The sequence below is a fragment of the Grampus griseus genome (genome assembly GCF_964374135.1).
Source record: "Grampus griseus genome assembly, chromosome: 3".
In the NCBI taxonomy this organism is placed as follows: domain Eukaryota; kingdom Metazoa; phylum Chordata; class Mammalia; order Artiodactyla; family Delphinidae; genus Grampus; species Grampus griseus.
In genome coordinates, this window is record NC_139019.1 from 64,804,670 (window position 1) to 64,817,667 (window position 12,998).

Sequence of the window (12,998 nt, forward strand, 5' to 3'; positions counted from 1 at the left end):
TAAAATGAAATAAATAAATTAAAAGAAAAAAAACCAGGCAATTCTCATAAAATGTTGAGTTAAAACAGAAAACAAAAACTAGAGGCTAACTATGCATGCCACTTAACACTATATAAAAAATACACTAATACCACACATTTTCTGTAGTACATATAAAGTATATGTATCTAAAAACATTAAAGTGGTCAGAAGGACACACAAAACTTGTAAGAGAGGTTACCTCAGAGGTGGAGAGTGGGAACTTGGACTGGAAGTGATCAAAGAAGACTTGGGCTCTTTTTTAATGCAGTATACACATCTATCCAGAGACTGCAAAACTAAAAATTCACTAAAAAAAAAAGATTTTCGTCCTTATAGATAATTTGGAAGTCGCAGAAAAATTTGAAGGAGAAAATTTAAAACTTACTTGTGTTTATAACCCAGGGATACTACAGTTAAAATTTCGATATATTTTCTTGTTGTGGTTAAACATATTTAATTAGGATCATTCTGTATATGGTTTTACACCCTGATTTTTCCCACTTAACATTTTATGTGCAGCATTTTCCCATCATTTAACATTCTTTGAAGAAAAACAACTTAAAATGACTAGTATTTCTTTTAAATCAAAATGTACCAAATAGTTTTAGGGCTTTTGGGGTTGTTTCTAATTCTTCACTGTTTATTTAACATGCATTCAACTAGCACTTATTTCCTGCATGGTTAGGAGGACCTGTGCTAGGGATATAGTGTTCAGTAGGGTCCCCCTCCCCCCAGGGCTTTCAAATGTAAGATATGTGTGCAGAAATAGTTGCTCACATTATGTTTCTCTGGGTTACACTGTTACTAAGGGAATGAAGGGATCAAAGGATATGGAATGTTTTAGGATTTTTGATTCATGTCGCTAAACTGTTCTACCAGTAAGGCTACACCAATTTACATTCCCCAAAGCAGTCTGTGTTTTACCATTTCCTAAAATCAATGAAAATGATTTTAGTTTATTGTGCTTTTATTATTGAACTGATCATTTTTCTCATCTAGTCTTGCTAAAATTTGCATGGATTCTCAGCTTTGTTTCTTCCTGATGTGTTACATATGTCTCAGTGCTCCTAGGGTTAGTTTCCAGCTTCTTTATTGTCCACTTGATTGTTCCATATCTTCATTTTGCCCCTATCAGAGCTGACTGTACTGGTTCTACTATGACCAGAGAGAGTATGGCAGTTAAGCAATTAGGACATGTATGTAATTTAAAAAAATTATTATGGGAAATTTCATACATACCGAAAAGTAAATAGTACAATGAACTTTAACATACCTATAAATCAGAATCAGCAGTTACCAAGATTTTTGCCATATTTGCTTCATTTAACCCTTTTTTAAAACTTTATAGTTGCTTAAATATTTTAAAGCAAACACAAACGTTGTGTCATTTGTTTTTACAGGCACACACTGCACATTTTTTATTTGATCTATTCTGTCAAGTTTTACTTCAGTCTTAGGTGTTAAAACATCTTTGGGTTTTTGCCCTCTGCATTTATTCCTGAGGTTGGGGCTTTATACACCCTCTTTCTGATTCTGTATTTACCAGTGACATTGTGGAACTTTTCTCTAAAATGGCCCACTGCTCCATAAGTAGATTAGCTGGTGCCGTCAAAGCAGTATGTGAAATGTGCAGGTTGCAGGTTCTGCAGCCTGGATCATGCATCCGCAGATCCTTACCACTCTGGGGACATTTCATAAATGATGTCAAATCACAGGCAACTTCTCACGACTGTTCTCAGCTGTGATTAAATTGGAAAATTATGTAATAATCTGCTCACTGATGTACAAATTTAAACAGTAGCTGGTTTCTTGGGAAGGAACCATTCAAAAATCTGAAAAATATATAGATCCCTTTTCCAGAAAAATGTATGTGTTGGGTATGTGTGTGTGTGTGTGTGTGTGTGTGTATGCATACATGCACAGGTACATATTTATATCAGAAAATTCTACATACAGTTTCAGGAGATTCCTAGACCCTCTAAAACATAATCCTAGATCAAGACTCTTAATCAAATCGTTCAAAATGGCTTTCTTCTATTACACACACACACATACACACACACACCCATACATACACACACACATCTATGTTATGTCATGGGCAGGAGGAAAAGGGGTATGGTGACGGGGGAAAAAAACTACCTAATTATAAACATAAGAAAATGTGTAAAATATAGAATAAACAAAGTCAACTATTGTATATACTGGAATTAAAATTCTAAGGAAATACCTGGAATCTATCAGGAACCTAAGCAGGGGCAGTGTGGTCCAACTTACCTGCAAACACACACAAAAAGAGAATACCTGAAGCTGTCAAGCTATATAGAGAAAACATATCTTCTTATAAACTGGATAAACAAATTCACCAAGCTGTTGGGGGAGAAAGATATGACAAGACAATCTATTTCATGTCATTGTTTCCAAAGCAGGTGTTAATGGACAAAACGTGTTTCAACAAGTAACATTTCCCTCAACTGTTCTCAGCTGTGATTGACATAAAAAAGAATTATTTAAAATGTGGCTCACTCTGCCCCCTATTGTACAGGTTTAAACGTTCACTGGTTGTTAAAGAGGTAAGAAAGCATTATAATATATTTATCAGCATCTAACCTCATCTTATTTGAAAATTTGGGTATGCTCAGCATGTCCTACACTTGTAACCCAGCCAAGTAACATGACCCACTGTTCGACTTCTACTTAACTACAGTCAAAGAGGTTTAGAAAGCTAGACTTAAACAAAAACTCCTACACTGTGAGTACATTAGACTATTCATGTCAATAATTTATTACCACAAATAAGCAGATCACTGGTAAGGACCTGCAGAGGAAGCTGACACTTCTCAGACTGCAAGGTCTGAAGGGGTGATCGGGGGCCACAATTTCCTCCTCTCTCTCCTACAGGAAAAGCTCTCCTTATCGTCAGAATTGCTGTTTGAAAGCTTCAGATCCTCTGGGAAGCAAGGGAGGTCAATGATGTTCATCAAGCCTGGCTCAAGTTCTAAGGGCTGTATGTGAGTGGCTCCCTCATTTTGAAGATAGACACCACATACTGAAGGCTTAAGTGACAGTCTGAATGAGGTGGCAACTGTTTGTGTGCATATTTGGAAATGTTGGTTATCTGTCACTCCTGGGTCCCCTCAAATGATCACTCTAAAATATTCAGTTGTTAAATGTTTTAATACTTTGCTCTAAAACTCCTGTGGTGACAATACCATGACAATAAGCTTTAAAAAGTCCACTTCTTTTCCTCACATACTAGTAAATATAACATCATTTTACCAAATAATACGGATAGAAATTGTGCTAGAAACTAAGAATGCTTAGTACATCCTGCCAAGGCAGTCCCCCAAGTACAATATCATAAGAAATGTGAGTTAATACTTGGATGATCCATTTTATTTTAGACTTTATAGGTCAGAATAAAGATTATACAAGCAGCTGTTAGTGAAAATTTTATAGTAATATGGTAATTTATGACCTTAGTCTCTTTTCTCAACTTTGTGTAAAATCAATAAAGACATGTTAGCTACTTTGACAAACGTGAAACAGGCTCCAGGAATGTTACCCACAGATGACTATTGTAACAAAATCCAGACATTTACCTGGAATGAATTCATCTACACAAAGATATACATTCAAATTTGCACAGCTGTCAAATTAGAACTGTCTCTCAGCTCTATCAAAAAATAAAAGGAAAAAAACCCCATATAGTTGAGGTATTATGTATTTCCATAATACAGTTTACAACAAAAACTCTTATTAAATACCCAGCATTATGTATGCCATAATTCACTAAGGAGCCACCTGTAAGGTAGTGTTTATTATTTTGCTATGAGGTGCATCTCCTACAGGAACAGTTTAGTTTAGAGGACAGATTATTTTTCTAGTTTCAGCTATGCCAATTACTTGGGCAAATTATTTCAAAAATACTTGAGCTATTTTTTGGCTTCTGACTTATAAAATGAGGTGGCTGGAATAGAGCAGTAGTATCCCCATAACTGCGGAAAGCAAGGGGATAGCTTCATAAAGACTGCCTGATAGTTTGTCGATAAGACAGATTTTTTCCAGAAATACTGTAAAGATTGTTTTCCAGAAGATCAGGAGAATTTGTATAATCTAACAAATACCTTAGGGACTCTGACGTTCTGGATTTGGGAACCACAGGACTAAGTGATCTCCAGATTCTTTCTGCACTAACAATTTCTGATTTGTTTGAGGTTTGCTAGGCAAATGTAAGAGGTCACAGAATTTAAATATTTACTCATCCACAATTTTTAAACCTTTTAATTTGTAACTAAGACTCACAAGAAGTTGCAAAAACAGTATAGTTTGTATACTTCACCCAACTTCCCTTAATAACATACTTGATAACCAGAGTATATTTTCAAAACCAGTAAATTGACATTACAACAGTATTAACTAAACTACAGAACTTGCTTTATTTCATCAATTTTTATATGCACTTTGTGGGGACTATGAAATTCCATCACAAGTATTGATTTGTGTAAATACCACCACAATCAGGACACAGGACTGTTCCATCACCACAAAGACACTCCCTCCTGCCAGTCGTTTATAGTTTGTCTCTATCCCCATCATTCATCCTTGGCAGCTACCCATCTCTTCTCCATTGCTATAATTTGTCATTTCAAGAAGTTCATATACATGAAATGATACAAGACATATGTAACCTTTTGAGATTGCCTTTTTGTACTTGGCATACCACTAAGATCCATAGAAATTGTTGCACGCAGCAAGTGTCTTTTACGACTGAGTAGCATTTCATTTATGGATGCAACCAGTTTATTTGCCCACTGAAGGACATTTAGGTTGCTTCTAGTTCTTGACTATCACAAATACAGTTGCCATGAACATCTGTGTACAGGATTTTGTGTGGGCAGACATTTCATTTCTGTGTGATAACTACCCAGGAGTGCAACTGCTGGATCCTAAGCATATGTTAACTTTGTAAGAAACTGCCAAACTTTTCTAGAGTGACTACCATTTCAGAGTCCCACCAACAATCCAGTTGCTCCACAGTCTTTCCAGTGCTTGGTATTGTCAGTATTTTTAATTTTAGTCATTTGCTAGGTGTATAGTGATATCTCCTTATGATTTTAATTTGCATTTTCCTAACGGCTGATGTTAATCATCTTTTCATGTGCTTGTCATCTCTTCAGTGAAATGTTTGTTCATTCGTCCATTTTGTAATAGGATCGTTTTCTTACTTTTGAGATTAGGGAGTTCTTCGTATATTTTGGATACAAGTCTTTTATTGGATATGTGACTTGCAAATATTGTCTCCCAGTCTGTAGTTTCTTTTCATCCTCTTGACAAGATATTTCACAGAACAAAAGATTTTAATTTTGACGAAGACCACTTTATCCTTTTTTTCTTTTTGTGGAACGTGCTTTTGGTGTAATCTCTTAGAACTCTTCACCTAACCCTAAGTCATGAAGATGTTTTTGTCTATAATTTTTACAGCTTTACTTTTTATATTGATATATGATCCATTTTGAGTTAATTTTTTTGTAAAAGGTGTGAAGTTTAGGTTGAAGTCCATTTTTCTGCTAATCAAAGTCCCCACTATCTATTGAAAAAAGTATCTGTCCGCCCCTCAATTACTTTTGTATCTGTCACATAGCTGTTGGTCATACCTGTGTAAGTCTATTTACAGTCTCCTAGTTTATTGATGTGTCTGTCCCTCCTCCGACACCACACCCTCTTGATTACTATAGCTACAAATTGTCTTAAAACCAGTTTGTGATTCCTCCACCTTTATTCTTCGTTTTTGATATTGTTTTAGCTATTCCAGTTCTTTTGCCTTTCCATACAAATTTTAGAATTAGCTTTTCTATTTCTACCAAAAAGAGCTGCTGGGATTTTGCTTAAATTTTGCACCCAAGGTTAGTGCCTCATTTCCCTCTCTAGAACTTCGAGAAGGATCCAAGAATGAAGGGGCTTTATTCACAGGTGGTGGGGGAGTAGGAGGTGGGATGGAGGGAATACACAGGAGGCAGAGGCAACTCACATCAGGGTCAAACATTTGGGTCTGAGGCACCTGTGGTGGATTTATGGGTCAGTCGTCACAGGACAGAGGCATCCTGGGTGTACCCAGGAGACAAGTGCGAACCATTGTAGCAGGGTGTCTTAACTCCCAGGCTTGTTCATCTTTATAGGTTTGGCTGAGGTCTCAGCGCTGCAGGAGCGAGACGCGGGAGTAGGTGGCTGTCTGTTCCACCCGGCCTTATAATCCGACCCCTCCTCCCTTCTGCGCGCCCGCCCCTGAGCAGAGCTCCCTACTGCCAGGGCCCCACCCTCCCGCAAGGGGTGCCCTCCCAGCACCTGAGCCCGGGGGTTAAACTGTGACCCTCAGCAGCCTCTTCTGTTACAGGCAGGCGAGGCCCAGGGGCTCCCCATTTGGCTCAATTACACCCATCTGGAAGCATCTGGTCAGCATTTGGGAATGGCTTAACCAGTAACTGTGCAATTAGAGGCACTAGGAAGCATTGGGACGGAAACCAAGAACTGCCAGTCCAGTTACTACATACAAATGTACCAAATTACTAACACTGCAGAAATACAAAGGATCATGAGATATTACTACAAGCAACTCTATGCCAATAAAATGGACAACCTGGAAAAAATGGACAAATTCTTAGAAAACCATAACCTTCCGACACTGAACCAGGAAAAAATAGAAAATATAAACAGACCAATCACAAGCACTGAAATTGAGACTGTGATTAAAAATCTTCCAATAAACAAAAGCCCAGGACCAGTTGGCTTCACAGGCAAATTCTATCAAACATTTGGAGAAGAGCTAACACCTATCCTTCTCACACTCTTCCAAAATATAGCAGAGAGAGGAACACTACCCAACTCATTCTATGAGGCCACCATCACCCTGATACCAAAACCAAACAAAGATGTCACAAAGAAAGAAAACTATAGGCCAATATCACTGATGAACATAGATGCAAAAATCCTCAACAAAATAGGAGCAAACAGAATCCAACAGCACATTAAAAGGATCATACACCATGATCAAGTGGGGTTTATCCCACGAATGCAAGATTCTTCAATATACGCGAATCAATCAATGTGATACACCATATTAACAAACTGAAGTAGAAAAACCATACAATCATCTCAATAGATTCAGAAAAAGCTTCTGACAAAATTGAACATCCATTTATGATAAAAACGCTCCAGAAAGTAAGCACAGAGGGAACTTCTCTCAACATAATAAAGGCCATATGACAAACCCACAGCCAACATCGTTCTCAATGGTGAAAAACTGAAACCATTTCCACTAAGATCAGGAACAAGACAAGGTTGTCCACTCTCACCACTATTATTCAACATAGTTTTGGAAGTTTTAGCCACAGCAATCAGAGAAGAAAAAGACATGAATCCAAATTGGAAAAGAAGTACAGATGACATGATACTATACATAGAGATGACATGATACTATACATAGAGAATCCTAAAGATGCTAACAGAAAACTACTAGAGCTAATCAATGAATCTGGTAAAGTAGCAGGATGCAAAATTAATGCACAGAAATCTCTTGCATTTCTATACACTAATGATGAAAAATCTGAAAGAGAAATTAAGGGAACACTCCCATTTACCACTGCAACAAAAAGAATAAAATACCCAGGAATAAATCTACCTAAGGAGACAAAAGACCTGTATACAGAAAACTATAAGACACTGAAAAAAGAAATTAAAGATGATACAGATAGATATACCATGTTCTTGGATTGGAAGAATCAACACTGTGAAAATAACTATACTACCCAAAGCAATCTACAGATTCAGTGCAATCCCTATCAAACTACCAATGGCATTTTTCACAGAACTAGAACAAAAAGTTTCACAATTTGTATGGAAACACAAAAGACCCCGAAGAGCCAAAGAAACCTTGAGAAAGAAAAACTGAGCTGGAGGAATCAGGCTCCCTGACTTCAGACTATATTACAAAGCTACAGTAATCCAAGACAGTATGGTACTGGCACAGAAACAGAAATACAGATCAATGGAACAGGATAGAAAGCCCAGATATAAACCCATGCACATATGGTCACCTTATTTTTGATAAAGGAGGCAACAATACACAATGGAGAAAAGACAGCCTCTTCCATAAGTGGTGCTGGGAAAAATGGACAGCTGCATGTAAAAGAATGAAATTAGAACACTCCCTAACACCATACACAAAAATAAACTCAAAATGGATTAAAGACCTAAATGTAAGGCCAGACACTATAAAACTCTTAGAGGAAAACATAGGCAGAACACTCTATGACATAAATCACAGCAAGATCCTTTTTAACCCACCTCCTAAAGAAATAAAAACAAACAAATGGGACCTAATGAAACTTAAAAGCTTTTGCACATCAAAGGAAAACAGAAACAAGACGAAAAGACAACCCTTAGAGTGGGAGAAAATACAAATGAAGCAACTGACAAAGGATTAATCTCACAAATTTACAAGCAGCTCATGCTGCTCAGTATCAAAAAGACACACAACCCAATCTAAAAATGGGCAGAAGACCTAAACAGACATTTCTCCAAAGAAGATATACAGATCGCCAACAAACACGTGAAAGGATGCTTAACACCACTAATGATTAGAGAAATGCAAATCAAAACTACAGTGAAGTATCACCTCACACCAGTCAGAATGGCCATCATCAAAAAATCTACAAACAATAAATGCTGGAGAGGGTGTGGAGAAAAGGGAACCCTCTTGCACTGTTGGTGGGAATGTAAGTTGAGACAGCCACTATGGAGAACAGTATGGAGGTTCCTTAAAAAACTAAAAATAGAACTACCGTACAACCCAGCAATCCCACTACTGGGCATATACGCTGAGAAAACCATAATTCAGAGTCATGTACCACAATGTTCATTACAGCTATATTTACAATAGCCAGGACATGGAAGCAAACTAATTGTCCATCAACAGATGAATGGATAAAGAAGATGTGGCACATATATACAATGGAATATTACTCAGCCATAAAAAGAAACAAAACTTAGTTATTTGTAGTGAGGTGGATGGACCTAGAGTGTCATAGAGTGAAGTCAAGTCAGAAAGAGAAAAACAAATACCGTATGCTAACACATATATATGGAATCTAAAAATAAAAAAAATTGGTTATGAAGAACCTAGGGGGAGGACAGGAATAACATGCAGACGTAGAGAATGGACTTGAGGACACGAAGAAGGGGAAGGGTAAGCTGGGACAAAGTGAAAGTGGCATGGACATATATACACTACTAAATGTAAAACAACTAGTGGGAAGCAGCTGTGTAGCACAGGGAGATGAGCTCAGTGTTTTGTGAGCACCTAGAAGGATGGGATAGGGAGGATGGGAGGGAGACGCAAGAGGGAGGGGATATGGGGATATATGTATATGTATAGCTGATTCACTTTGTTATAAAGCAGAAACTAACACACCATTGTAAAGCAATTATGCTCCAATAATGTTTAAAAAGAAAAGCATATGCAAACTGACAATGTATTTAGCTCCTGCTCTAATGAAAGAGATATTTCTCATCTCTCCAAATCCTGTGGAATTGATTAGAGAATGGTACTATGTGTGTACGTCTATATTTGATATCTTTGGTTGAAATTTTCAGTGGAGATAGCCTGTTAAAGATAGAACATGTCTACGAAAACCAACTTGCTCACTGGTAATTTGGTACACCCCCCTGGTATTATTCAAGTTGTGTGTGTGAATAAAAGCTTTCCCCCTATTAAACAACAGAAAAAAGTACCAAATTAACATGTACGTCTTAGTAATGTCAAATATATTTCAATCAAAAAACAGCCTGTCTCCACCCTCGTGGAAAGACCATCACACAATTGCGACAAGTATAAGCACAGAGAGTACAAGTATAAGCACAAGTATGAAGTGTGAATTTGGGATCAGAGAAGTCTGAGGTGGGAGGAGCAGCAGGTGACCTGCCAGGCACTAGCTGAAGCTGGCTGGGGAATGCAGGTTTGAGCAAGTTGAGAGGTCGTGCTGCTGAGCAGGCAGAGAAAAGACAACACACAGGGTCTCCGATGCCAGGTATGGATACTGGTCTTGATCTTAATGGGAGATAGTAAGCCAAAAATTTCCATTTTCCAAAGATCTTAAACATAACTCAGAGAACAAATTAACTCATACCTACTAATGCTGCCAAAAGCAGTTCTTCAGATCACAGATTTCATAAGGCTAATAAACTTTTTAAGATAATTTTACCGTTTTTTCCCATCAAAATCTTCAAGCAATTTGTGGACAGAGGACCCCTATGTACCCAACCAACACCCACTTCAATTATCAAAAGACAACCGACCCATCTGGACCATTTCTCCCTAGTCACTTCCACTACTTTGTGTGCCTCGAAATAAATCTCAAGGTCAAAATCTTTATTACTGACAAGCTCAAGACAAGAGTACTTAGATCAATCTTTCCATAACTGGTCTCCCTTACGCCTTAATTTGCCTGGGATACACTTCCATTAACTCCTGTCTACTAAACTGTGTAGTGCCTAAGTTTTGCTATCATAAACACAAAATTACCAGATGGATCCTGGTGACCTTTAGATAAATGAAAATCACCAGAGCAGGGAGTAACCTGACCATAGTATCTATCATATTGGGTCCCTAAGGAGATGGATCCAGGAATGTACATTTCTCAGGGATCCCAAAATGATTCCCACTAGAAGCTCAAAGAGTTTTTTAGGCCCTTACACAGGAACACTGTATATTTATTTCAGATTTAAGCAATATTGTTTATTCCACGGAGAAGGGGAAAATATCTGTTATCAATTCCATTTACTCTAGAAAATCCTGAATTAACTGTTTTCTCAATCTCCTAAAATTGGTAAAGCATACAATGCATCTCTGTGGTGAGAAAAGACACAAAACATATTTTTGGCATATGGAAATTTATTACTATCCTGCTTTCATCATCAAAACTTATGATCTTGGTCTTTCCTTCTTGCCTTTATATAAGGCCAAAAGAGAGACATTGGCTACTTTGACAACCTTAAAGCGGACTCCAGGAATGTCACCAACAGCATGACCTTTGCGACCAAATCCAGCAACCAGAACTTCATCATTTTCCTGGAATAAAATCAACAGTTTACTTCTGGTGTAAGTGGCAATCACCAAAAATACCCATTTATCCTATAAACAACTGAGGGAAACAGCTGCTACCCCAAAAACAGAAACAGACTAAAACACTTACCTCAATAAAATTCAAACAACCATCATTGGGGACAAAGGCGGTGATTTTTTTGCCATTCTTGATTAGTTGAACCCTGACACACTTCCTGATGGCAGAATTCGGTTGTTTGGCTTCAACCCCTCTGAAACATAAACAGCATGTAACACAGTAAGTTGGCTTTCTGAAAAGGGACACATTTTAGTTCATTAAGCGTAAAACTTATTAGAAATTGTAGTATTCCTACCTTTTCAACACAATCCTAAATTGCTAAACTTAAACGAAGTTTTTCTTTAGTCTTAGTTTCATTAGACCAATAGGGGAAACTTCTGGCCTCTTTATAGTTGTAAAACACGAACCAAGAAATAGAGCTAGAAATCCTGGATTCAAATCAGTACCACTAAATTTGATGGGATCATTTCGTAAAGTCAAAAAACTGTTGAGTGCTTGCAAATTCATGTGGCTCAATCTTAGCTGTAGAACATCAGGCAAGAAACTTCTCCATATTAGTTTTCTCACCGGGAAAGATGTAATTGTAAAGATGAAATAGTTGATGGGTGCGAATTACTTAGAATAGTTTCCACACATATTAAGCTCTCATAACGTCCCTTGTTTCATTATCGCTACTTTCTCCCCTCCGATGCCACCCCAATTCCTTCCAAACTAATGTTGAAAGTTTAAAAACCTCTGGAAATTATTTAACTTCCCAAAAGACACAGACACATAAAGACCTAGAATTTACATCAAGCCTTCTTTAAGCGCATCTATCCCGAGTTACCATACTAAAACCATGAAGTAAACAGCGATGGACTTTCACTTACACTTTTTCAAGCACAATTCCCTTGGCATGCGAAGCACCTCCAAAAGGGTTGGCCTTCAGGGCTGTGCCCAAATGGGCTTTCTTGTACTGCTTATCATGCCACTTCTGGTCTCGTCGGTGGCTACGGAGCTTCCTGGCAGTACGAAGACCGCGACACTTGCCTAAAATTGAAAATCACCTTAGATGCCCAGTAAAAACACCCAAATCTTATTTTACATTATCTCAGGTACTAGCCTCTTCTAGACTACAGGCCGGTAGGCTCTGACATCACACCCTGGCCCTAATACGAACCGCAAAGTTTCCCTTGAACCATCTAAGACGTGGACACAAGCGCTCCAACAGGTGTGCTCTCCCCAACGAATGAAGCCCCGCGCCAAAGCTCGGGGGGAAGCGGCGCCCTCCCCAACGCCCCCGCGTCCCTCTCGAACTCCGGCTCCGCGGCCTCCGAGCAGCCCTGGCCCTTTCCCGCCCGGCCATGTGCCTGCGGCAGCGGCGCTCCCCTGGCGCTCCCCATCTGCACCCCACCGTGGCTCTCCCTCACCGTTCTGTTTCTATCTGCCCGCCCGTCCCGGAAACCCCAGTTTGCTCGCGCAGCCCCCTCACCCCGGCCCGGGACACCTCACCCATGCTGCCGGCGCCAGGGACCTGAGCGAAAGAGAGAAGCAGCCCAGGAAGGAACCACAAACCATCGCGAGCAAGCCCCGCCCAGATGAGGACCCTTGCGGCTGTCTGCGCAGCGCCTGGTCCGGCTGGCGCCTCGCGGTAGAAAACGAGAAGTCTGCACCACTTTCCAGAATCTGCGTCGTGTTTAATTTGTGCGCAATTCAGAGATATCTAATTTGCACTGGGGTTTATTTCTTTTTATGTGAATGCCTTAGACAGAAGGAACAGGTACTACCAATCCCAGAAGCCTTTGCACGAGCCCCGCTCAT

The 12,998-nt window shown here is 39.0% G+C and overlaps 2 protein-coding genes across 3 annotated transcripts in view; one reads left to right on the forward strand and one right to left on the reverse strand.

Moving 5' to 3' along the window:
• The window catches only part of ATG10 (autophagy related 10), a 230,474-nt gene extending 227,384 nt beyond the window's left edge, over window positions 1–3,090 (forward strand). For both annotated transcript variants that reach the window (XR_014296608.1, XR_014296609.1), the window contains exon 10: window positions 2,923–3,090. The gene's annotated coding sequence lies outside the window, so the exon portion shown is untranslated. The remainder of the gene's footprint in view (window positions 1–2,922) is intronic.
• A 7,861-nt stretch (window positions 3,091–10,951) lies between these two features.
• Window positions 10,952–12,822, reverse strand: RPS23 (ribosomal protein S23). Its single transcript, XM_082651598.1, has 4 exons — window positions 12,690–12,822; window positions 12,068–12,227; window positions 11,271–11,391; window positions 10,952–11,146 (listed from the first exon to the last, which is right to left on the reverse strand). Exons 1-4 carry the CDS (start codon window positions 12,691–12,693, stop codon window positions 11,000–11,002), a joined length of 432 nt encoding a protein of 143 aa, XP_082507724.1. The 5' UTR covers window positions 12,694–12,822; the 3' UTR covers window positions 10,952–10,999.
• Between the last annotated feature and the right edge of the window lie 176 nt (window positions 12,823–12,998).

Excerpts from the sequence above, each read along its gene's own strand:
- RPS23 (XM_082651598.1), bottom strand. Across the intron at positions 11,392-12,067 it reads GGAATTGTGCTTGAAAAAGT|AGGGGTTGAAGCCAAACAAC; the intron begins GTAAGTGAAAGT and ends TTTATGTTTCAG. Across the intron at positions 11,147-11,270 it reads GTTGTTTGAATTTTATTGAG|GAAAATGATGAAGTTCTGGT; the intron begins GTAAGTGTTTTA and ends ATTTTATTCCAG.